The sequence below is a fragment of the Rhinopithecus roxellana genome, chromosome 13 (assembly GCF_007565055.1).
Source record: "Rhinopithecus roxellana isolate Shanxi Qingling chromosome 13, ASM756505v1, whole genome shotgun sequence".
Taxonomy (NCBI): domain Eukaryota; kingdom Metazoa; phylum Chordata; class Mammalia; order Primates; family Cercopithecidae; genus Rhinopithecus; species Rhinopithecus roxellana.
Window position 1 is genome coordinate 97784687 of NC_044561.1, and position 22672 is coordinate 97807358.

General features: G+C 43.8%; 1 protein-coding gene across 10 annotated transcripts in view; it reads right to left on the reverse strand.

Annotated features, from left to right (window-relative positions):
* The window catches only part of SHLD1 (shieldin complex subunit 1), a 125139-nt gene that overhangs the window by 79717 nt on the left and 22750 nt on the right, over positions 1-22672 (reverse strand). For 9 of the 10 annotated variants that reach the window (XM_030915560.1, XM_010378922.2, XM_010378921.2 and 6 more), the window contains exon 2: positions 21982-22163. In XM_030915560.1, coding sequence (XP_030771420.1) covers positions 21982-22159 — 178 coding nt within the window. In that variant the 5' untranslated portion in view covers positions 22160-22163. Of the gene's footprint in view, positions 1-21567; positions 21894-21981; positions 22164-22672 lie in introns of those variants that run through there. The other variant, XM_030915565.1, reaches the window with a different exon arrangement.

The window sequence follows — 22672 nt, forward strand, 5'->3', positions numbered from 1 at the left end:
ATGTACTAAAATACATAAATTTACATGCACATATTTATCCACACTAAAATATATTTATGGGTATATCAAAAAAGAATACACACAGACCTCCAAACAGCAAAAACAATTCCGAGGAAAAAAAAAGTTGTTGGAGGACTAACACTTCCTGATTTCAAAACATAGCTACAGTAATCAAAACAGTGTGGCACTGTCATAAAGACAGACGTGTGGACCAGTGGAATAGGACAAAGACCCAGAAATAAACCCTCATGTATATGCTCAAATGATCTTTGACAAGGACGCCAAGACTACTAAATAAGGAAAAGAGGGTCTCTCCAACAAACGGTGAGGGGAAAACTGCATATCCACATGCAAAAGAACAACGTCAAGGCCAGGCGTGGTGGCTCGCGCCTGTAATCTCAGCACTTTGGGAGGCCGAGGCAGGCAGATCACTTGACATCGGGAGTTCAAGACCAGTCTGGCCAACATGGTGAAACCCCATCTCTACTAAAAATACAAAAAACCAGCCAGGCATGTTGGCACACGCCAGTAGTCCCAGCTACTTGGGAGGCTGAGGCACATGAATCTCTTGAAACCGGGAGCCAGAGGCTACAGTGAACCCAGATCATGCCACTGCACTCTAGCCTGGGCAACAGACCAAAGAAGGACTCTTTAATTACAAAAAATAAGAAATAAAAAAATAAATAAAACTCCTAGAAGAAAGCACAGAGGAAAAGCTTCATGACATTGGACTTGGCAATGATTTCTTGGATATGACACCGAAAGTACAGGCAACAAAAGCAAAAATGGGCAAATAGTACAATATCAAACTCAAAAACTTTTGCGCATCAAAGGACACAACCAACAGAGTGAAAAGGCAATCTACAAAAAGGGAGAAAATATTTGCAAATCACCTATCTGGTAAGAAGTTCATATCTAGAATACACAAAGAACTCCTACAACTCAGTAACAAAAAAATTAACCCAATTTTAAAAATAGGCAAAGGATTTCAACAGATGTTTCTTCAAAGATGGTATGCAAATGCCCAATGAACATGTGGAAAATATGTTCAATGTTACCAACCATCAGAAAAATGCAAGTCAAAACCACAGTGAGATATCACCTCATACCCATTAGGATGGTCACTATCAAAAAAGTAGAAAATAACAAGTGTTGGCAAGGATGTGGAGAAACTGAATTGTATATTGACTTGTAAAAGTGAACTGTATTTTTTTTTTGAGAGTCGACTTTTGAGAGTTCTTTACATATTGTAGAAACTAGTTCTTTGTCAGGTATGGGATTTGCAAATATTTTCTCCCAGTCTGTGGCCTGTCTTTTCATTCTCTTCACATGGGCTTTTGCAAAGCAAAAGTTTTTAATTTTTATGAGGTCCAATTTATCAATGTTTGGCTATTTTTCGATTCTATCATTTATATTTCCTTTTTCTTTTCTTTCTTTTTCTTTTTCTTTTTTTTTTTTTTTTTTTTTTTTTTTTTTTTTTTTTTTGAGACAGGGTCTTGCTCTGTAGTCCAGCCTGGAGTGCAGTGGTGTAATTATGGCTCACTGCAGCCTCGACCTCCAGGACAATAGCGATTCCCCCAGCTCAGTCCCCCAAGTAGCTGGGACTACATGAGCACACCACCACATCCAGCTAATTTTTGTATTTTTTGTAGAGACGAGGTTTTGCCATGTTACCCAGGCTTGTCTTGAACTCCTGGGCTCAAGTGATCTACCTGCCTTGGCCTCCTAGACCGCTAGGATTACAGGTGGGAGCCACTGCGCCCAGCTGACTTGCTTCTTTTTGTAACTTTTATTTATTTGCTAAGATTTTCTGTTTTTTCATTGTTTCAAGAGAACTTATAATTGATTGTTAAGGCATCTTTATAATGGCTGCTTTAAAATCCTTGTCAAATAAGGTATTTCTCTGTTGCCCAAGATGGAGTATAGTGGCACAATCATAGCCCACTGCAACTTTGAACTCTTGGGCTTAGGCGATCCTCTTGTCTCAGCCTCCCAAGTAGCTAGGACTAAAAGTGCGTGCCACCCTGCCTGGCAAATTTTTTTTATTTTTTGAAGAGACAGGGTCTTACTATATCTTCTAACGTGGTCTCAAACTCCTGGCCTCAAGTGATCCACCCGTCTCAGCCTCCCAAAGTGTTAGGAGTACAGGCGTGAGCCACTGCGCCCAGCTGTGACTGTCTTTTTTTCATTCAAGTTGTAATATTTTGGTTCTTAGTATGACAAGTGATCTTTGGTTGTATCTAAACATTTCGTCTATTACATTTAGAGAATTTTGGTCCTACTGAAATCCTTTATTTTGGCCAGGTGTGGTGGCTCATGCCTGTAATCCCAGCACTTTGGGAGGCCAAGGTGGGTGAATCACCTGAGGTCAGGAGTTCAAGACCAGCCTGGCCAACAGGGTGAAACCTCGTCTCTACTAAAAATACAAAAAACAGCCAGGCATGGTGGCAGTGCCTGTAATCCCAGCTTCTTGGGAGGCTGAGGCAGGAGAATAGCTTGAACCTAGGAGGTGGAGTTTGCAGCGAGCTGCGATCGCGCCATTGCACTCCAGCCTTGGCGACAGAGCGAGACTCCATCTCAAAAAAAAAAAAAAAAAAGAAAGAAATCATTTATTTTAGCATGCAGGTCCTGGCCTACTTTTGTGATTGTGGTTTCAATGTAAGTTTAATTTTCAGTGTTTTTGCTGCTTTTTTTGGTCTGTTTGATTTATCTGAAACTGCTGAGGTTTCCACAGGCCCCTGCTGGTGCTGCCTGAAGGAATGGAAGATGTTTCCCCAGGCCTCATCCTTAGGGTATGGGAATCTCTTGAGGAAGAAGGAAGTTTCAGGCTCCCTGGGAGGAGGGAGGTCCCTGGGTTGGGCTGTCTGATGTAGTGGGATCCCCTCTGCCAGTGCCCCCACAGCTCCCCAGTGAATGTAGGCAGGCGAGGGAGGCTCTGGCCCAGGGGAACAAAGAGGCTTCCCAGGCCAGATCATTTGTTGAACTGGCAGAATCCTCCCACATGTACGTGCTTGCCACAGAGCTATCACTCAGCAGGGGAAGGAAGTCCCAGGCCCTCTGAAGGTGAGCACTTCCTCTGGCTACTTAGTGGTCTCCTATTAATCTCCCCCTCCCGGGGGCTGGGCTTTCCTGGTCATGTTGGATAGATAACCTGTCAGTCCTGGGGAGAAGGTACTGGGCCACCTTCTTGTTGCTAGGTTGCAGGTTAGGATGCACCGGGTCTGGGTCACCTTCATCAGTTGTGTAGGAGGACAGAAGACACTCAGACACCATATTGTTCCTCCAGTCCTGGGACCCCAAACCAATTCACCTTCTTACTAAATCTCCAAGTTCTCCTTTGGTTGCCTCTTGCATTTCCAGGGTTCATAGTTGCTTGGCATGGAAGAACAAGGAGAAATAGTTCTATGCCATCTTATTAGTTAACAAGTCCCAAAAGTTTTTTTTTTTTTTTTCAATTTTGTGATTACCCTTTTTTTCTTCTTTTTTCTTTTCTTTTTTTTTTTTTTTTTGAGATCAAATTTTGCTCTTGTCACCCAGGCTGGAGTGCAATGGTACAATCTCAGCTCACTGCAACCTCCACCTCCTGGGTTCAAGCGATTCTCCTGCCTCAGCCTCCCTAGTAGCTGGGATTATAGGTGCCCACCACCACGCCCAGATAGTTTTTGTATTTTTAGTAGAGATGGGGTTTCACCATGTTGGACAGGCCGGTCTTAAACTCTTGACCTTCGGTGATCTGCCCAGCTTGGCCTCCCAAAGTCTTGAGATTACAGGTATGAGCCACTGCACCTGGTCAGTTATCCTTAAATGGTACTATAATTTCATCAAAAAAAAGTAAAATTTAAATCCTTTGGTCTTTGCCAAAAAGAAAAAAAAAAGCACAAAGTTTATTGGCAAATGTATAAAGAAAAATCAGACATCACTTTTTTTTTTCTTTTTCTTTTTCTTTTTGAAACAGTCTCACTCTGTCTCCCAGGCTGGAGGGCAGTGCCTCAATCTCAGCTCACTGCAACATTCGCCTCCCGAGTTCAAGTGAATCTCATGCCTCAGCCTCCCAAGTAGCTGGGATTACAGGTGCGTGCCACTATGCCCAGCTATTTTTTTTTTTTTTTTTGTATTTTTAGTAGAGACAGGGTTTTTACCATGTTGACCAATCTGGTCTCAAACTCCTGACCTCAAGTGATCCACCTGCCTCAGCCTCCCAAAGTGCTGGGATTACAGGCGTGAGCCACTGAGCCTAACCAAAAAATTAGACATCACTATTCATGTGTGTATGTTAGCCTGAAATCAACCCAGCTGGATAAATGAAAAAAGATCTCAAATTATATAATGCATGTGCAGTGAATACACCTAACAGTGGTGACCTTAAGAGAAATTACCTTCTTGGATTTCAGTTGAGTAAAATAATCTCTGAGAACTTTTAATAGCTCAAGTAGGCACAGAACTCTGCAAAGAATAAATGAGAAAGGTTTAACACAAATCTGGTACGTTTAAATTCTTTTTCTCAGTAAGGCGCAGGAAAGTATAAAAGGTAGCCAACAGAGGGCAGTAGACTCAAACACTGCCTGATCCAAGAAATTGCCAGGCACCACCTCCAGGCCTAGGCTCAGAGCAGCTCTCTGTGTATTATTGACTAAAAACATGCAATATTATTTTAACCAATTTTTTTCTCAAACTCTACTTCTAAAATGGTGTTGGTCCGTGGGTCATTTCCTCATCTTATTTAAACTGCATTTAACAATCCCTAATATTTTCCAAGAGTTCTTTGTAAAAGAAAATTCTGGACAAAACAACTACTGAATATATTACGAAGAAATAGGGGTATATCCATTTGCTTGTTTTTTATAATTTATGTATTTAAATTATTTAATTTATTAAATAATTATTATTTTTAATTTATTAAATAAATTATTTATTTTATAATTATAAATAATTTATTACGTAAATTATTATTATTATTTATTTAAATTTGCCCCTCAATTGTATTATTTTTAAGAAGGAAAAAACCTCACATGCTTAAAATACAGAATACAGTTTTCTTAAGAAAATAGCTTTGAAAGCAATTTAGGGGTATCCTTAAAGCCGTAATTCCATGCATGGTTATTATAGAAATATTTGCTAGAAAAAGAAACAACTTCACTAGGAACATGCTTTTTTCATGATGGGGAAACGTAGGAATAATATTCTATTCTCAGCACCATTATATCTCCTTACAGTTGTTCTTTTCTCTACTGTTTTCTTTTCAAGGAAAAAAAAGCCAGGGGCTTTTAAGAGAGACTAGTTGACTTTCCAATCAAGAGTTAAACAAATCTGCAGTGCTTATATAATAATATATGCTTTTAAACTTAGAAATGTTATCATATTATCCTACACAGATCACACACGGCTTTAAATTTTATGATAATGTTACAAATGGATGAGCAAGGCACTGTGATAAATACTTGATCTCCGTTTTTAAACCGTATCTAGTTTCACTTATATGTGTTTTTCATGTATTCATTCACCAGCCTTTACTGAGCACCTACCATATGCTAGACACTGACCGATCCTTATTCTCTACTCACACCAGGGTCTGGGTGTAGCAGGCAGCTCCTGCAGGCAGAGGGCAAAACCTGAACCTGGCCAGTCAAACATGGGGGACCCAGGAATTCACATAAAAGCCTTTATCCTTAAAAGTTATGTTCTAATAAGCTGGGTGTTTGTAACTTCAAGCATGTTACCAAAAGCCAACTATCAAAAACTCCAGGGAGCTAAAAGGTTGGCCAAGGGCAGCCACTCAGCTGACAAACAGCAACTTCAGGGCAAAGAGCCAAGAATAAGAAGAGTTCTGGCACCAGATGAGAAAACTTCTGGTTAGAAAAGGTGATCAAGGGCTTCATTTATTCCAGCAAAGAGAGTTAAAATTCCTGACTTGTTTTCTTCCCTGGGTTTTCACATAAGAAGTCGTATCCTACCTGGTGTGAGAAATTTAACTGAGAAGGCGATGCCTTTGTGGGGACCAAGGCCCTTGGCCCCTGAAGGTTTGTTGAAAATCACTGACATGAGGCAGATTGATTGATGAGAGAAAGGCATACAAATTTATTTAATGTGTACACACCGAAGGCTTCAGAATGAAAACCCAAAGACACAGGGGAAATTGTCCATTTTTATGCTTAGGTTCAATAAACTATGGACTTTGTTGTAGAAATATGATTTTCATATTTCTATAACAGCAGAAATAGCAGTGTGGCCAGCAGGCACACACGAGAGGATCCTGCCAATTCAACAAATGATCTGGCCTATGGAGCCTCTTTGTCTTCCCGGGCCAGAGATTCCCCTCCCCTGCCCACATTCACTGGGGCAGCTGGGGGGCACTGGCAAAGGCAACCCCACTACATCAAAGTGTAGAAATATGATTGAACACAAAAGGAAAGAACTGATGTTAATAGATTCAGTGGGGAGCCCAGCAAGGCCTGTCTGTCCAGATTCTTCCTGGCCTCTCTGAGCAGCACTCCCTCCTTCGGGGTGTGGGTCAGGACCCTCTGAAATGGGGGTCTTATGGCCTAGAGTCAAACAAGGCAGGTCAGATAATTTTTCTTTTTTTTTTTAATTTAAAAGAGATGAGGTCTCATTCTGTCACCCAGGTTAAAGTGCAGTGGCACGACTGTAGCTTACTGTAGCCCCAACCTCCTGGGCTCAAGCAATCCTCCCACCTCAGCCTCCTAAGTACCTGGGACTGCAGGTGCATGCTACCATGCCCAGTTAATTTATTTTATTTGTAGAGATGGGGTCTTGCTATGTTGGCTAGGCTGGTTTTGAACTCCTGGCTTCAAGCAAACCTCCCGTCTCAGCTTCCCAAAGTGCTGGGATCACAAGGGTGAGCCACTGCACCCAGCCAGATAATTTCTTTACGGCAAAGTTTTACCCAGAAACACAGAGGAAAAATCAGAGTAACATTTTTAGGTTCTATGGCTGGCTTTGGAGAAAGGGGATTCTGGTTTCTATGACCTGCCTTGGGGAAGAGGAGTTCTAGCTTCTATGTCTGGCCTTGGGTAGAGAATGAGACTGAGATACAAGAGGGCAGATAAAGGTCAAAGGAAAACTTTTGCTTCTGAGGCTGTGGCAGAGATCTTCGTTTTGGGACATTGCTTTCTGAGCCCCAACACCTTCTCTCCAATTAGTGCACAGGTAGTTCAAGCTTCTTCCACAACAGGAAGACGGGAAAAATGGAAGGGAGAGCTCAGTGGACAGTGGACACAATGGTGGTCCAAGGGACCAGGAGTCACAGTCATCCTGACAGGGTACTGATATCGGCCAGCTTGAAGATACTGAGTTAGTAGAAACATGCTAGCGCAGACTTAAAGAGTAACTGCAAATATTTAAAGCTTAATTCCTTTTTTTTTATTTTATTGAGACAGAGTCTTGCTCTGTTGCCCAGGCTGGAGTGCAGTGGCACGATCTTGGCTCGCTGCAACCTCTGTCTCCCAGGTTTAAGCAATTCTCCTGTCTTAGCCTCCTGAGTAGCTGAGACTATTGGCATGCACCACCACGTCCGGCTAATTTTTGTATTTTTAGTAGAGATGGGGTTTCACAGAGTTGGCCAGGCTGGTCTCAAACTCCTGATCTCAGGTGATCCGCCCACTTCAGCCTCCCAAAGTGCTGGGATTACAGGTGTGAGACACTGCGCCTGGCCTAAAGCTTAATTCTTAATGCATAGTATGTAATCATACCTAGATGTTTGCATTTCTTTAAAGTTCTGCCTTTGCAATCAACCTGACCCAGGTCTGAGTCTCAGCTTTCCACCAATCTGTGGGTAACATTAATATGAAACGAGCCTCTCTGAAGCTCTGTTTCCTCATGGGTAACAAGGAGATCATAATAGGATTTACTTATTGGGTGTGGCTGTGAGAATCCAAAGAACAACATACGTAAAATGCACAGCACAGTGCCTGAAATGTAAGTGCACAACAAATGGAAAACCATCCATCTTTTGGTCTTCCCTTGTGTAGAGTCTTTATCTTATAAATATACAACAGTGAATGAAACTAGAGACGGTGTCTGTTTGAAATGGGGGTCTTATGACCTACAGTCTTTGGGATTGACTATTGTAATCAAGTTGTTTCCTTGTATTTTAAAAAGACACAGCTGAGTAAAAAGTCAGCCGAATGCTTACTTGAAAAAGCCCTTGAGGGGAGCTATCAGGCCAGAACATGAGGTCACACTGCTGTGCACCCGGACTTGGCAGATAAGTGCCCTGGAGGTGTGGCTTGAGACAGTAACATGGCCAGTTTTTCAACTCAGTTGGGATTTCTTTTTAAAACTGTGACTGCAGGCAAAGTACACAGAAGTAAATGAGCCTTGTCCCCCATAGCACGTGCCCTTGAAACTTAAAAGTGAGGAACAACGAGAGTTGTCACAGGTGGCAGATAACATTCTTGAGCTTTTAAAAATAATTCTATTATTATCCTCTCCAATGACTATTTAATGTGATACATAATTTAGCAGTATATATTGAAAGTTATAGAGAACTATACTTTTTTATTTTTAAAGAAGGGATAGAGAAGTTACAGTTAGAAAAGTCTGCACAGAGGGTCACCCAGAAAATAGGAGTTGCCAGGTTACTACACAATCTTGGGTGATTTTCTTCATTATCCTGGGATTCAACTTCCCCATGTGGAAAATGAGAGGATTAGCTGAGCTCAGCGGTTTTCTTTCTTTCTTTTTTTTTCTCCTTGTTTTTTGGACAGTCTCACTTTGTTGCCCAGGCTGGAGTGCCCCTGGTGCCATCTCGGCTCACTGCAACCTCCGCCTCCTGGGTTCAAGCGAGTCTCCTGCTTCAGCCTCCTGAGTAGCTGGAATTACAGGCTCACAACACCACATCTGGCCATTTTTTTGTATTTTTAGTAGAGAAGGGGTTTTGCCATGTTAATCAGGCTGGTCTCGAACTCCTGGCCTCAAGTGATCCACCTGCCTCGGCCTCCCAAAGTGCTGGGATCACAGGTGTGAGCCACCGCACGCGGCCATTCAGTGGTTTTCGAACTCCTCCTGGTCCTGGCACCCTTTCTTTGGATGAATACTTGCCTGGATGCATAAGGTAGAGCATCCAGGGCCCCACAAGCTCATGACCCCACTCGATCTCAAACTTGTAGTTCCTAAAGAGCTGTGTGGAACCACTAGCTCATACTGTAACCTTCTCTAACTCTTACTATTAGTCATATACGCTTATGGTTTATCCTTCACACCCCAGGCCATACAATTAAAATTCACTGCTGCCTTCTAACAGCAGCATGCAAAGAGCTCAAAATCTGATTTTGTAGCTGAAAATTCAGTCTAGATAGCTGAATCTGCATAACTCAATCTAGGAGGCTGGGCTTGGTGGCTCTCGCCTATAATCCCAGCACTTTGGGAGGCCAAGGCAGGTGGATCAACTGGGGTCAGGGGTTTGAGACCAGCCTGGCCAACATGGTAAAACTTTGCCTCTATTAAAAATACAAAAATTCAAGGAATAGTTGAAAGAGCTCACCTATCCTTAAAAACCACCATTGAAAAAATAAAAAAGGGAGAATGGTACCCTACTAAGGGCACCCCTAGAAACATTCTTAATCACACACTCTTTATTTTGAATTTTTAAAATTTAGATGATCTGAACAAATCAGCAGCTGATCGATTTTGGCATTCTGATTCCAAAAAACAATTTGCCATGGTTAAGTGGAAAGACCCATTAGACAACACATGGCATGGTCCAGACCCAGTGTTAATCTGGGGAAGAGGCTCAGTTTGTGTTTTTTCCCAAACTCATGATGCAGCCAGTTGGCTGCCAGAGCAACTGGTAAGACAGGTACCTAACAATAGTCAATCCAGGGAGTAACTCTCTCCCTGAGAGTACCCTTTCCTTCTATTACAGAGATGAACTCCAACTACAGGCCCCTCTGGACCTTAGTGCTGACTTGCCAAGTATTCCAGGTTCATACCGGTTTCAGTAATCTATGTGAGGCCCTTACACATATACAATGGCATGGTAAGCCCTGTGATTGTTATGGGGTATATGTGACCTCCCCTCCAAATAAATACCTCTCAACTGTGTCCTGCTCCGCTCACACAGCATACCTGCCTAGTGACTCCCTCAAATGGAGGTGTGTGTCAACCCCTAGAATATCTAGCGGAGGGGGCGCTACAACTTGCCCTTGCGACACATTTAAGGCTACCATGCACAGCTCCTGCTACACCACTTATGAAGAATGCACCTCTGACAATAAGACATACTATACTACTATCTTAGCTACAACTGGAAACCCCACTATAGGGGCCAGTAATGTCCCTACAGTTTTGGGAAATAACCATAACCTTGAAGTGGCTGGCTGCACTGGTACAATAGGCCAGCCTGTCTGCTGGAATACTCATCCCCCTCTCCATACCTCTGACGGAGGGGGCCCACAAGATAGGGTCCAGGAAATTATGGTGCACAAAAAACTTGAAGAGTTGCAAAAATCTCTATATCCAGAAATTCGCTACCACCCTTTGGCTCTGCCCAAAATCCGAGGGAAAGAAAAAATTGATGCCCAGATTTTTGACCTCCTCACTGCTACTCATAATCTGCTCAATAATTCCAACTCTAGTCTAGCCAATGACTGCTGGCTATGTTTACCGTTAGGAGATCCCGTTCCTCTTGCCATACCCAGCAATGACTTAAACTATACATCCAATACTTCCTGCACCATAATTCCTCCCCTTCAAGTGCAGCCCCTAGAATTTTCTAACTCCCCTTGCTTCTACTCCCCTTTCCTCAATAACACCTACGACATCGATGTAGGAATCGTTGAATTCAATAATTGTTCTATCACAACAAATATTTCCCAGTCGCTGTGTGCCCCAAACAGTTCAGTTTTTATATGTGGCAATAATAGAGCCTATACCTATTTGCCTGTAAACTGGACAGGACATTGTGTCTTAGCCACTCTTCTGCCAGATATAGACATTATCCCTGGAGATGAACCTGTACCTATTCCAGCTATAGATCACTTTTTGGGAAGAGCCAAAAGGGCAATACAATTTATCCCCTTACTTGTAGGATTAGGCATGACTACTGCCGTAACAACTGGGGCTTCAAGCCTAGGGGTCTCTGTTACTCAATACACCAAATCGTCTCGCCAATTGATCTCAGATATGCAGGCCAGTCTCAAGTACTATACAGGATCTACAAGATCAAGTAGATTCCCTGGCAGAAGTAGTGCTCCAAAATAGGAGAGGCCTAGATTTATTAACTGCCGAACAGGGAGGTATCTGCTTAGCTCTACAGGAAAAGTGCTGTTTCTACGCCAACAAGTCTGGGATTGTCAGAGATAAAATCAAGCGTCTACAAGAAGACCTAGAAAAACGACGAAAAGAAATGACTGATAACCCATTTTGGACTGGGTTCCATGGACTCCTCCCCTATATTATACCGTTCTTGGGCCCCCTGCTTTGCCTATTGCTCTTACTCTCTTTGGGACCTATAATCTTCAATAAGTGCATGACATTCATTAAGCAACAAATTGAGGCCATCCAAGCCAAACCCATACAAGTCCATTATCATCGCCTTGAACAAGAAGATCACGGTGGTCCATACTTACGCTTGCCGTAAACCACCTTCCCTGTGCGCTGAACTGGACAGCCAATGACGGGTAAGAGAGTGTCATCTCTCACTAACCTAAGACAGGAGGGCCGTCATAGCTACTGCCTAATCCCATGACGGGTACCAGTGAAGAGATGTGTCACTCCAACCTAAGACAGGCGCAGTTCCCGAGGGACTATCTTCTAGTCACTAATAATATAAAAAAGGAGGACCTGTCCGGAGCCGTGAGGCCCGGAAATTGCTGCGGCCTCTGTTGCTTAAGCTCCGCATTGCGGAGACAAGATGGCGCACTTCCTGGTTCTTCATCATCAACTTTTCCCGCGCGCGTGAACTTTTCCCGCGCGTGTAGATAACCTCCCGCGCCCGGGAAAGACTAAGTCTACCGAGCATGCGCCTGGTGACGTCTCTCATTATTCTCCTCCCCGCCTGCTCTGCCGCACTTCCTCTTTCTTACCAGCCTATATAAGCTGTACCAACGCCCTCAATAAACGAGACTTGATCAGGAAAAAAAAAAAAAAAATACAAAAATTAGCCGGGTGTGGTGGTGGGCTCCTGTAGTCCCGGCTACTCAGGAGGCTGAGGCAGGAGAATCCCTTGAAACTGAGAGGCAGAGGTTGCAGTGAGCCGAGATCTCACCAATGCACTCCAGCCTGGGTGACGGAGAGAGACTCGGTCTCAAAAAAAACCAAAAACAACAACAACAAAAAACCCCACATCTAGGAAGAGGCAACAAAAGCAAAGAAGCACTGCCACACAGAACACCCAAACCTTCCAACTAAAGCCCATCCAGTTAGTATCTGATAAAATGTACCCCATTGTGTCCTCAGTTATTTCTCAGGGAATTGGCTCAATAACCATTGTTCCCTTCTTTCCTTTCCTCTCCGAATCTTAGGTCCAGTCTAGTGACTGGGTATTAGTCACTAGGTTGGATACCACTTAATGCACCTATAAAATGTCTTTCGCATTATATATATATCTAAAATACACCCTGACTCCTATTTTAAAACTATAACCACAACACATCAGGAATTCAACAACTAGTATATAAATTTTATTTTGAGTTTTTTAATCTAAGAGCTTATAATTCATTCCTTTTGGAAATAAAATTTTATAGAATTACAAAGAAATATGAATTATAGAGAGGAAGACAACAAACTTTTTTTTACTGTTAAAGATTAAATTCCTTGGATGAAATGCCTAAATACACAAGTTATAAAATGAGCTTTGAAGACTGGGATGTTGACAGATTCCCAGAATAAGACTAAAGGTGAATTAAATCACTACTTATTTTAAACTTATAGCTGCCTGCCAGCTATGGCCTTTAATCATCAAAGACTTATTGTGTTTAACATTCAATTTGCTGTATACATGCAACCAATTTCCCCAACACTGCTCTTAGACAGAAGTTCAAGTTTGAGGAAAGGGCTGATATTTCCTACATCTGTATTGTTAATGTCTAACAACGACTTCAGAGAAACTCCTTGTCCTATTTTAGAAAGTACCTTGGATGCTCTCCAGGACAAAGGTTCCAGAGGGCGCAGGTGAGACACGCCACATGAGCTACCCAGAGTTTATCAAGCTCCAGCAGTACACATTGGGCCTTCGAGTGACCTTTGTGATCTTGCTTTTGAGAGGTTTAACCAAGATCATGTTTCTTAACAGCTCTTCCATTCTGCATACTCTATGCTTCCCTTGAGCCAATTAGCAAAGGAGAAAGAAAACAAGTATCTAACAGGCAGTGTGTTCAAGTCCAGCAACAAGTCTGTACCTGGGACTAATTAATGGATTCAATTCAGCCATCTCTGGAGTGGACTGGAGTTGACCAGGGAGGAGGGGGCACATTCCAGAGAGGGGGACAATACAGCTAAGACATTAACAGTTGGCTCAGCCTAAAAGCAAGCCCGACAGGACTGGCAGGCCTGTGTTAATGTGCAGTTGGACAGCAGCAGGGGCCTCTATTCAGCTCATGTGCACCTGTATAGCCGTACCAGTTGCTGAAATATTGCAATACTGCTGTATTGGTTGTTAAATATTTTGAACAAATATCTCAGGCAGCTGATTACACAGAGTCCCAAAAACAAGGCAGAGGAGCTTTTTGATTGGAGCTGGCAGGAAAGAAGTAGTATAAGATTGGCCGGGTGTGGTAGCTCACGCCTGTAGCCCCAACACTTCGGGAGGCCAAGGTGGATGGACGACTTGAGGTCAGGAGTTCAAGACCAGCCCGGCCAACATGGTGAAACCCTGTCTCTACTAAAAATACAAAAAATAGCTGGACATGGTGGTGGGTGGCCTGTAATCCCAGCTACTCAGGAGGCTGAGGCAGGAGAATCATTTGCACCCAGGAGGCAGAGGTTGCAGTGAGCCAAGATTGCGCCACTGTACTCCAGCCTGGACAACAGAGCGATACTCAGTCGAAAAACAAAAGTAGTGTAATATGACATCTCAAAGGGGCCTAAACAGAAGAATGTTATGAAAAAGGTGTTCCAGGAGCACTCTATGTTTTTCTTTCTTTAGAAAGAGGGTCTCACTCTGTCCCCCAGGCTAGAGTGCAGTGGTACGATCATAGCTCACTGTAGCCTCGAACTCCTGGGCTCAAGCAATCCTTCCACCTTTACCTCCCAAAGTGCTGGGATTATAGGCATAAGCCTCTGCACCTGCCCTCAGGAAGACCTGTTTGGCAGCAGCAGGTCTTCTGCCATATCTCACAAGGAAGGGCTGAGGGGAGGATTTCATAATTCTGCACCTCCCTTAAGTGAAAAGTTGTTTATTTTACCGGCATTTCATGAGGAGTGGCTGGGTGGGAACTTCGGCCAGATGGACTCTGTCTTTATTAGATATATATAGCCTAGTTTTACCCATTTTTGCATACTCAGACTGGAATGACTAAGGCTTTTGAGGTTTTTCTAACACTCTCAGATTCTTATCAACCCAACAGTTTTCTGGAAAGTGCTCTTAAGTCTCATGTCCTTGCTACTAATTCGTTGCTCCAGGGCATGAACAGTGATGCGGCAGTTGGGCACATAGCGTAAGGACAGAGAAGCGTCTATCCAGTTTGGCTCCTAGGGACGATCACTGGCATCTGAGTAAGGGCAGGCTTAGACCAGAGGGGAATGGAGGTAGAGGCCATGTGCCTGGGAATGAGGAACAATCCTGAGATGAAGAAGTGAGAAGGAGGAAGGCAGGCAGCCCCTTCGAAACTCCTGGCTGGGAAAAGTGGGGCAGGGATAGGCCCATAGTCAGAGGCAGCTGCAAGGTGAAATGGGGAATCCTGTACCCAGGTTAAGCTTAAGCTGGGCCCATGTTCTTGTAACTGGGTTTTGCAGTGGTCCTTGTTGCATCCTAAATCTAAGGTCACCCTTCCTTGGCCTGCTACTCTTCCAGGGGTTAGAACTGTGATGCTGACTCCAACCTGGAAGCTGGGACCTTGCTACCCACTGAGAAGCCACCTGCACACTGCCTGCCACCTGCCTGGATTTCTAGGTATTCTCTCCAGTATGCCTGTTGTTGGGCTGTGCTGTGCCACCAGAAGACTACACCACTCCTCCATTGTGAACTCCAATGCCTTGCCAACTGTGTGTCTGGATTTTGACTGAAGAGTTTGACAACAGATGATATGACTGAACTCTTACGGTCAAGCCAGATGCAGTGGCTCGCACCTGTAATTCAGCACTTTGGGAGGCTGAGGTGGGCAGATCATTTGAGGCCAGGAGTTTGAGACCAGCCTGGCCAACATGGCAAAATCTTGTCTCCACTAAAAATACAAAAATTAGCTGGGTATAGTGGTGCACACCTGTACTCCCAGCTACTAGGGAGGCTAAGGCATGAGAATTGCTTGAGCCTGGGAAGCAGAGGTTGCAGTGAGCTGAGATTGTACCACTGTACTCCAGCCTGGGTGACAGAGCAAGACTCTGTCTCAAAAAAAAAAAAAAAAAAAAAAACCAGAAATTGTAAAAACTATACCAAGTTAATGAATCCTAATGATCAAAGCTTGGCTCTATTTCACCCAGTAGCTGGGGAAGCCAAGTCCCAAGTTCACCCTTAGACCCCCATTCAGCTGTAAGCAACCTGCCATACTCTGCCAGTTCTTGAGATAGTCAACTCTATTTTGAGCCGAGCACAAGCTACATGAAGGTAGCCAACAGTGTGTGCCTCACTGAGTAAATACCAGGATGGGCAGAGACCAATGCTGAGTCACCCTGAATGACCCTCCAGCTGGAAACCTTGGCTATATTTACCAATCCGTGGAAGATCAACGTCCTTACGACACATAACAGCAAGTAAGCAAACCAAGAACATCAGACTGGCTTGGGAACTGGAGGTGTTAAGAATCAGAGCGAGAATGGTGGCCAGCAGTACCCCAGTAGAGACTAGTGTAAAGGTGGGCATGTCTCTGAGCAAGCAATAAATCCAGAGTTATCAGAATTAGATTAAAATGTCAGCAAGAGCCTGCTGAAGGACCATGGAGAGAGAACCCGTAACTACAGCTACCTATGAACAAGAGGCATGGCTGGGAGGCCGAGGCAGGTGGATCACGAGGTCAGGAGATCCAGACCATCTTGGCTACCACAGTGAAACCCTGTCTCTACTAAAAATACAAAAAATTAGCCAGGCGTGGTGAAACCCTGTCTCTACTAAAAATACAAAAAATTAGCCGGGCGTGGTGGCGGACGCCTGTAGTTCCAGCTACTCGGGAGGCTGAGGCAGGAGAATGGCATAAACCCGGGAGGTGGAGCTTGCAGTGAGTTGAGATTGTACCACTGCACTCCAGCCTGGGGGACACAGCAAGACTCTGCCTCAAAAAGAAAAAAAAAGGGGATCCTCCTGCCTCAGCCTCATAACATGCCAGACAACAGGTGTGAGTCACACCACTCACAGCCCTGGTCCTTTTTAAAAACAAACCTAGTGGTTATTGTGACACAACATATAAAAGTACTATAGAATGGCAGAGTGCACAGCAAAACAAAAATTGTTTAAAAATGTTTAAGTTTCAATAAAATAGTATCAAAAAGTTAATATTTCTCTGTAAAACTCCCTCCAACTCTCCAAAATGTTTGTTCTATCAAGCTAACAAAACTAGCCTAAATTTATTTGCAGCAGTTCCTTTTCTCAGTGGTATCATCCTCTTGGTCACTTCCCAGGTTAGAAAAAGTTTTCTTTTTTTCCAATAAAATGTGATTTTAGCTAGGTGTGGTGGCTCATGCCTGTAATACCAACACTGAGAGGTTGAGGCAGGAGGATCACTTAGGGGCCCAGGAGTTCAAGACCAGCCTGGGCAACATAGTCAGACCCCATCTCTAAACAAAAAAACAACAAAAAAATTGTTTTTAAATTAGTTAGGCAGGATAATGCACACCTATAGTCTTAACTACTTCAGACGCTGAGAAGGCAAGATTGCTTGAGCCCAGGGGGCCACAATACTGCACTTCAGCCTGGGCAACAAAGCAAGATCATACCTTGAAAAAGAAAAAAAAAATTGAGTTGAAACATTTCCTTTGGATTCAGCCAGCTCTGTCATTTGCTAAGTGACACTAGGAAAGTTTCCTAACTTTTCCAAGTTTATTTCCTCACTTATAAAATGGGAATGATTTCCAATTCTCAGGTTTGTGATAAGAATTAAAAGTGGTGATGTTTAGGCCAGGCGTGGTGGCTCACGCCTGTAATCCCAGCACTTCAGGAGGCTGAGGCAGGTGGATCACTTGAGGTCAGGAGTTCAAGATCAGCCTGGCCAACATGGTGAAACCCCATCTCTACTAAAAATATAAAAATTAGCCGGGCATGGTGGTGCACACCTGTAATCCCCGCTACTCGGGAGGCTGAGGCAGGAGAATTGCTTGAACCAGGAGGTGGAGGTTGTAGTGAGCCGAGATCATGCCACTGCACTCCAGTCTGGGCGACAGAGTGAGACTCCATGTCGAAATGAAAAAAAAAAAAAAAAAAGTGATAATGTTTGTGAAATATTTAGCATGGAGCCTGACAATATAAAACCTGACAAGTAGTAAATGCTCAATAAATGGGAGTGATCACTATTAATGTGCCCTAAAACACTGCAGTGTTGAGTATACAGAGAACAATAATCACATCCAGAGCCTTCCATGGGGTAGGATGAGTAAACCAATGTGTTTTTTTATGTTTATTTATTTATTATTATTATTATTTTTGAGATGGCATCTTGCTCTGTTGCCCAGGCTGGAGTACAATGGTGCCATCTTGGCTCACTACAACCTCTGCCTCCTGGGTTCAAGTGATTCTCCTGCCTCAGCCCTCCGAGTAGCTGGGATTATAGGCACCCACCATCACACCCAGCTAATTTTTGTAATTTTATTAGAGACAGGGTTTCACCATGTTGGCCAGGCTGGTCTCGAACTCCTGACCTCAGGTGATCCATCTGCCTTGGCCTCCCAAAGTGCTGGGATTACAGGCATGAGCCACTGCACCCAGCCAATTATTATTGGTTTTTGAGACAGGGTCTCACTCTGTCGCCAGGCTTGAGTGCAGTGGTGCAATCTCAGCTCACTGCAACCTCCGCTTCCTGGGTTCAAGAAATTCTCATGTCTCAGCCTCCCTAGTAACTGGGATTATAGGCACATGCCACCACGCCCAGCTAATTTTTGTGGGGTTTGTTTGTTTGTTTGTTTATTGAGAAAAAGTCTCACTCTTGACCCCAGGCTGGAGTGCAATGGCGCGATCTTGGCTCACTGCAACCCCTGCCTCCCGGGTTCAAGCGATTCTCCTGCCTCAGCCCCCCGAGTAGCTGGGATTATAGGCACCTTCTACCATGCCCGGCTAATTTTTGTATTTGTGTTAGAGACGTGGTTTTACCATGTCGGCCAGGCTGGTCTAGAACTCTTGACCTCAGGTGATCCACCCGCCTCGGCCTCCCAAAGTGCTGGGATTACAGGCGTGAGCCACTGTGCCCGGCCAGAGGTAATTAAGTTTTGAGGGTGGAAGCCTTATGATGGCATTAGTGCCCTTATTAGACACCTGAGAAAGAGGATCTCTCTCTAGGCCATGTCAGGAACACAGGAAGACGGTGGCTGTCTACAAATCAAGAACAGGGACAGCACCGGACACCAAATCCACTGGCACCTTGACCTTAGACTTTCCAGCCTCTGGAGCTGTGAGAAGTCACCCAGTGTATGGTATTTGTGATAAAAGCCTGAGTTGGCTGGGCACAGTGGCTCATGCCTGTAATCCCAGAGCAGTGGCTCATGCCTGTAATCCCAGCACTCTGGGAGGCCACGGCAGGTGGATCACTTTAGGTCAGGAGTTCGAGACCAGCCTGGCCAACATAGTGAAACCCCAGCTCTACTAAAACCACAAAAATTAGCCAGGTGTGGTTGTGCTCACCTGTAATTCCAGCTACTTGGGAGGCTGAGGCAGGAGAATCGCCTGAACCTGGGAGGCAGAGGTTGCAGTAAGCCGAGATCACGCCAATGTGCTCTAGCCTGGGTGACACAGAGAGGCTCCATCTCAGAAAAAAAAAAAAAAAAAAAAGCCTGAGCTGACTGACCAGACAGTACTGCAGTGTGCTGAGCACCCCAGCTGATGAGGAATTGGATCTCCTGAGAGTCCACTCTGTGCCACACACTATGCCTCGTGCACTACATTGTACAACTTTATGACCTTATGGCCTCCCCAACAAGGAGGTGCTGTTATCTCCATTTTACAAATGAGGAGATAGGTACAGAGAGGCTAAGTGGCTCGCCCAAAGTCAAACCAGGGGAAGAAGCAGAACCAGAATTCCAACCAGACTGTCTAATCCAGCACGACCGCCACTAATACCGTGTAAAATGGCTGTCTTAGTGTTTGAGTACCCCTTCTCATGTTTAGACATGGGTTCCCCAAACAACCTTTTTGGCATAGAATATCCATATTTTTAACAAACAGCCCTACATAAATATTTCAACATGCTCCTTATTTTCAGAGCTGTCAACTAATTCCAATTAATAACAGTTGCTTTTCTACAGGTTAGTCAACTAACAGGAAATGAAAAGTAACAACTGAGTCCACACTGAATTCCCTAAGGGAATAGAGCCATTGTCTCGAAGTATTTCAACCTGCTAATACTTCTAAAGTTCTGTTCAAACTGGGTATGGTGGCTCACTCCCATTATCCCAGCACTTTGGGAGGCCATGGTGGGAGGATCACTTGAGGCCAAGAGTTTGAGACTTGCCTGGGCAACAAAGCGAGACCCCATCGCTACAAAACATTTTTTTAAATTAAAAAAAAAAAAAAGCCAGGTATGGTGATGTGAGCCTATAATCCCAACTACTTGAGAGGCTGAGGCAGGAGGATAGCTTCAGCTCAGGAGTTCAAGGCTGCAGTGAGCTGTGACGGTGCCACGGTACTCCAACCTAGGCACAGAGCAAGATCTTGTCTCTAAATACATAAATAAATACATAAACAAAGTTCTGTTCAACTGCCTCCATTCACTCATTCTAAGAAATGCTGTTGCTACCCAGGGATGATGAAAAAATCCATTTTAGGGATGGAAAGTCATGTAGAGGCAGCAGGATGGCAGGGAAAAAAGGGAAGGTCAAAGGAACTAAGATGTTAAGTCTAGAAAGGAAAAGGATAAAGAATTATCTAATTCTTGGTCAGTGATACGGTTTGGATTTGTGTCCCTGCCCAAATGTCATGTGGAATTGTCATCCCCAGTGTTGGAGGTGGGGCCTGGTGGGAGGTGATTGGTTCATGGGGCAGTTCATCCTAAATGGTTTATAGCTCCATCCCCTTGGTGCTGAGTTCTCATGAGATCTGGTTGTTTAAAAGTGTGTAGCACCTTCCCCTGCTTTTTTCCTCCTGCTCCAGCCATGTGAAGTGCCAGCTTCCCCTTCACCTTCCACCCTGATTGATACCCAGTAGGTGCTGCTATGCTTCCTGTACAGCCTGCAGAACTGTGAGCCAATTAAACCTCTTTTCTCTATAAATTACCCAGTCTCAGGTATCTCTTTATAGCAGTGTGAGAACAAACTAACACAGTCAGGTACTAAATTAAACAGGAGACTTATTGATCCTGATTACTCTATGTCCTGAAAATCAGAAGAGAATCCCAAAGGAGTTTAAACATATTTCTCCATAGAATTCTTGAAGGCAATGACAGTTACACATCCCACCTATAGTCATCACTGAATTCATCATCATTAAAGCCTACATTTCCTTAGTACTCACAATGAGTTCTTTCTAAAAACATATATTTGGATTTTGTTGTTGTTGTTGTTTGTTTTTTGTTTTGAGACAGGGTTTCGCTCTTTCGCCCAGACTGGAGTGAAGTGGCGCGATCTCGGCTCACTGCAAACTCTGCCTCCCAAGTTCAAGTGATTCTCCTGCTTCAGCCTCCTAAGTAGCTGGGATTACAGGCGCCCACCACCACACCTGGCTAATTTTTGTATTTTCAGTAGAGACAGGGTTTCGCCATGTTGGCCAAGGTGGTCTTGAACTCCTGACCTTAGGTGATCCACCTGTCTAGCCTTCCAAAGTATTAGGATTACAGGCATGAGCCACCATGCCTGGCCATATGCATTTCTTAATATTAACAACAACAACATTGACTGAGCACCCATCGATGGCAGAAAAACCATGCTAAGTGCCTTTCAGGTTTATCTTAACTTAAACCTGACTGGGTGGAGCAAGCATTCTGATCGCCATTTTGTAGACGACACTGGAGCTCAGAGGGGTTAAGGGGCATGCCCCAAGTCACACAGCCAGTAAGTGGCAGAGCTGAACTTTAAATCCAGGTCTGTGTGATAAACCCAGGGGATTAACCAAAACTAAAAAGAAATAAATGAGTAAATAAATAAATCCAGGTCTGTGGACCTCCAGACTCAGATCAGGTAATTAATATGAAAGAGAGGGCTTTACAGTTACTAAAGACAGTCACTACCTACATCAGGGAATTAGCATTAGCTTAAATAATAGACGTTTCGGCAATCTAGTCAGGAAACCTTGTAGAAAGGTTGTTACTTAAATCCAGAGTATACTTCATACAAGGAATGCTAAAGTCTCTATTTTTACTACTCATTACATATAACAGGCCCACATTGCTATTTTCTGAGTTTTAAAAGAACAGAACAAAACAAAAAAAATTCCACTCTCTGTTGAACCAAATATTCCCCTGCTTCTGAATTCATTTTGAGGGAGATTAGAAAGGGACCTGAGATTAACAGCAACAATAACAAAAAGACTCCAGGAAACAGCTCCTTGTCATTGCTGTGCCAGGGAAGCTGTCCTTTGAAGTTCCTCCTGACAGCTTTGCTTAGGTAAGATGTTTTTCTGTCTAAGACAATGAAGCCTTCTCAGAGATCTGCTATTGGAAGAGAGAGAAACAAACTATCACACACCCGTATAGCTGCTGGTTGTTTTTAAGCTCGTTTGTTTTAAACTCTGCTTATTACCTGGATCCACATCAGAAGAACAAGGAAGAGAATGGAATTCCAAAGAACTGAAAGCCTCGCTGTTGGCTTCTTGGCTGGGTCTCTGCAGGACATAATCTCTTATGTCACACACTGATGGCAGGTCCAAAGCACTGCTCTCCTCTGACAAGCTGCCTGAAGTGGTATCCCTGGCTGCCATAGTCCTGCCATGGAAAAAATAAAACAATTCAATACAAAAGGCACCACATAGCAGGATCCTTCACTGGAGACAAGAGCTTGAAGAATTTTATTTGTTTTTTTATTTTTATTTTTATTTTTATTTTTGTAGAGATCAGGTCTCACTAAGTTGCCCAGGCTGGTCTTGAACTCCTGGGCTTAAGCAATCCTCCCACCTCACCTCCCAAAGTGATGGGATTATGGGTGTGAGCCACCACACCCACCCAAAAAATTTTAAAGGTCAAACAACAGTGAAATCAGAATGATTTACAGTAGTCCCCCCTCATGTGTGATTTTGCTCTCTGCAGTTTCAGTTAATCTCACTCAACCATGGTTCAAAAATATTACATGGAAAACTCCAGAAACAAACAATTGATAAGCTTCCAAATGTGCACCATTCTGAGTATTGTGATGAAATCGCGTGCTGTCCTACTCCATCCCACCTGGGACATTAATTACCCCTCTGTCCAGTGTATCTGAACTATACTGAACCTGC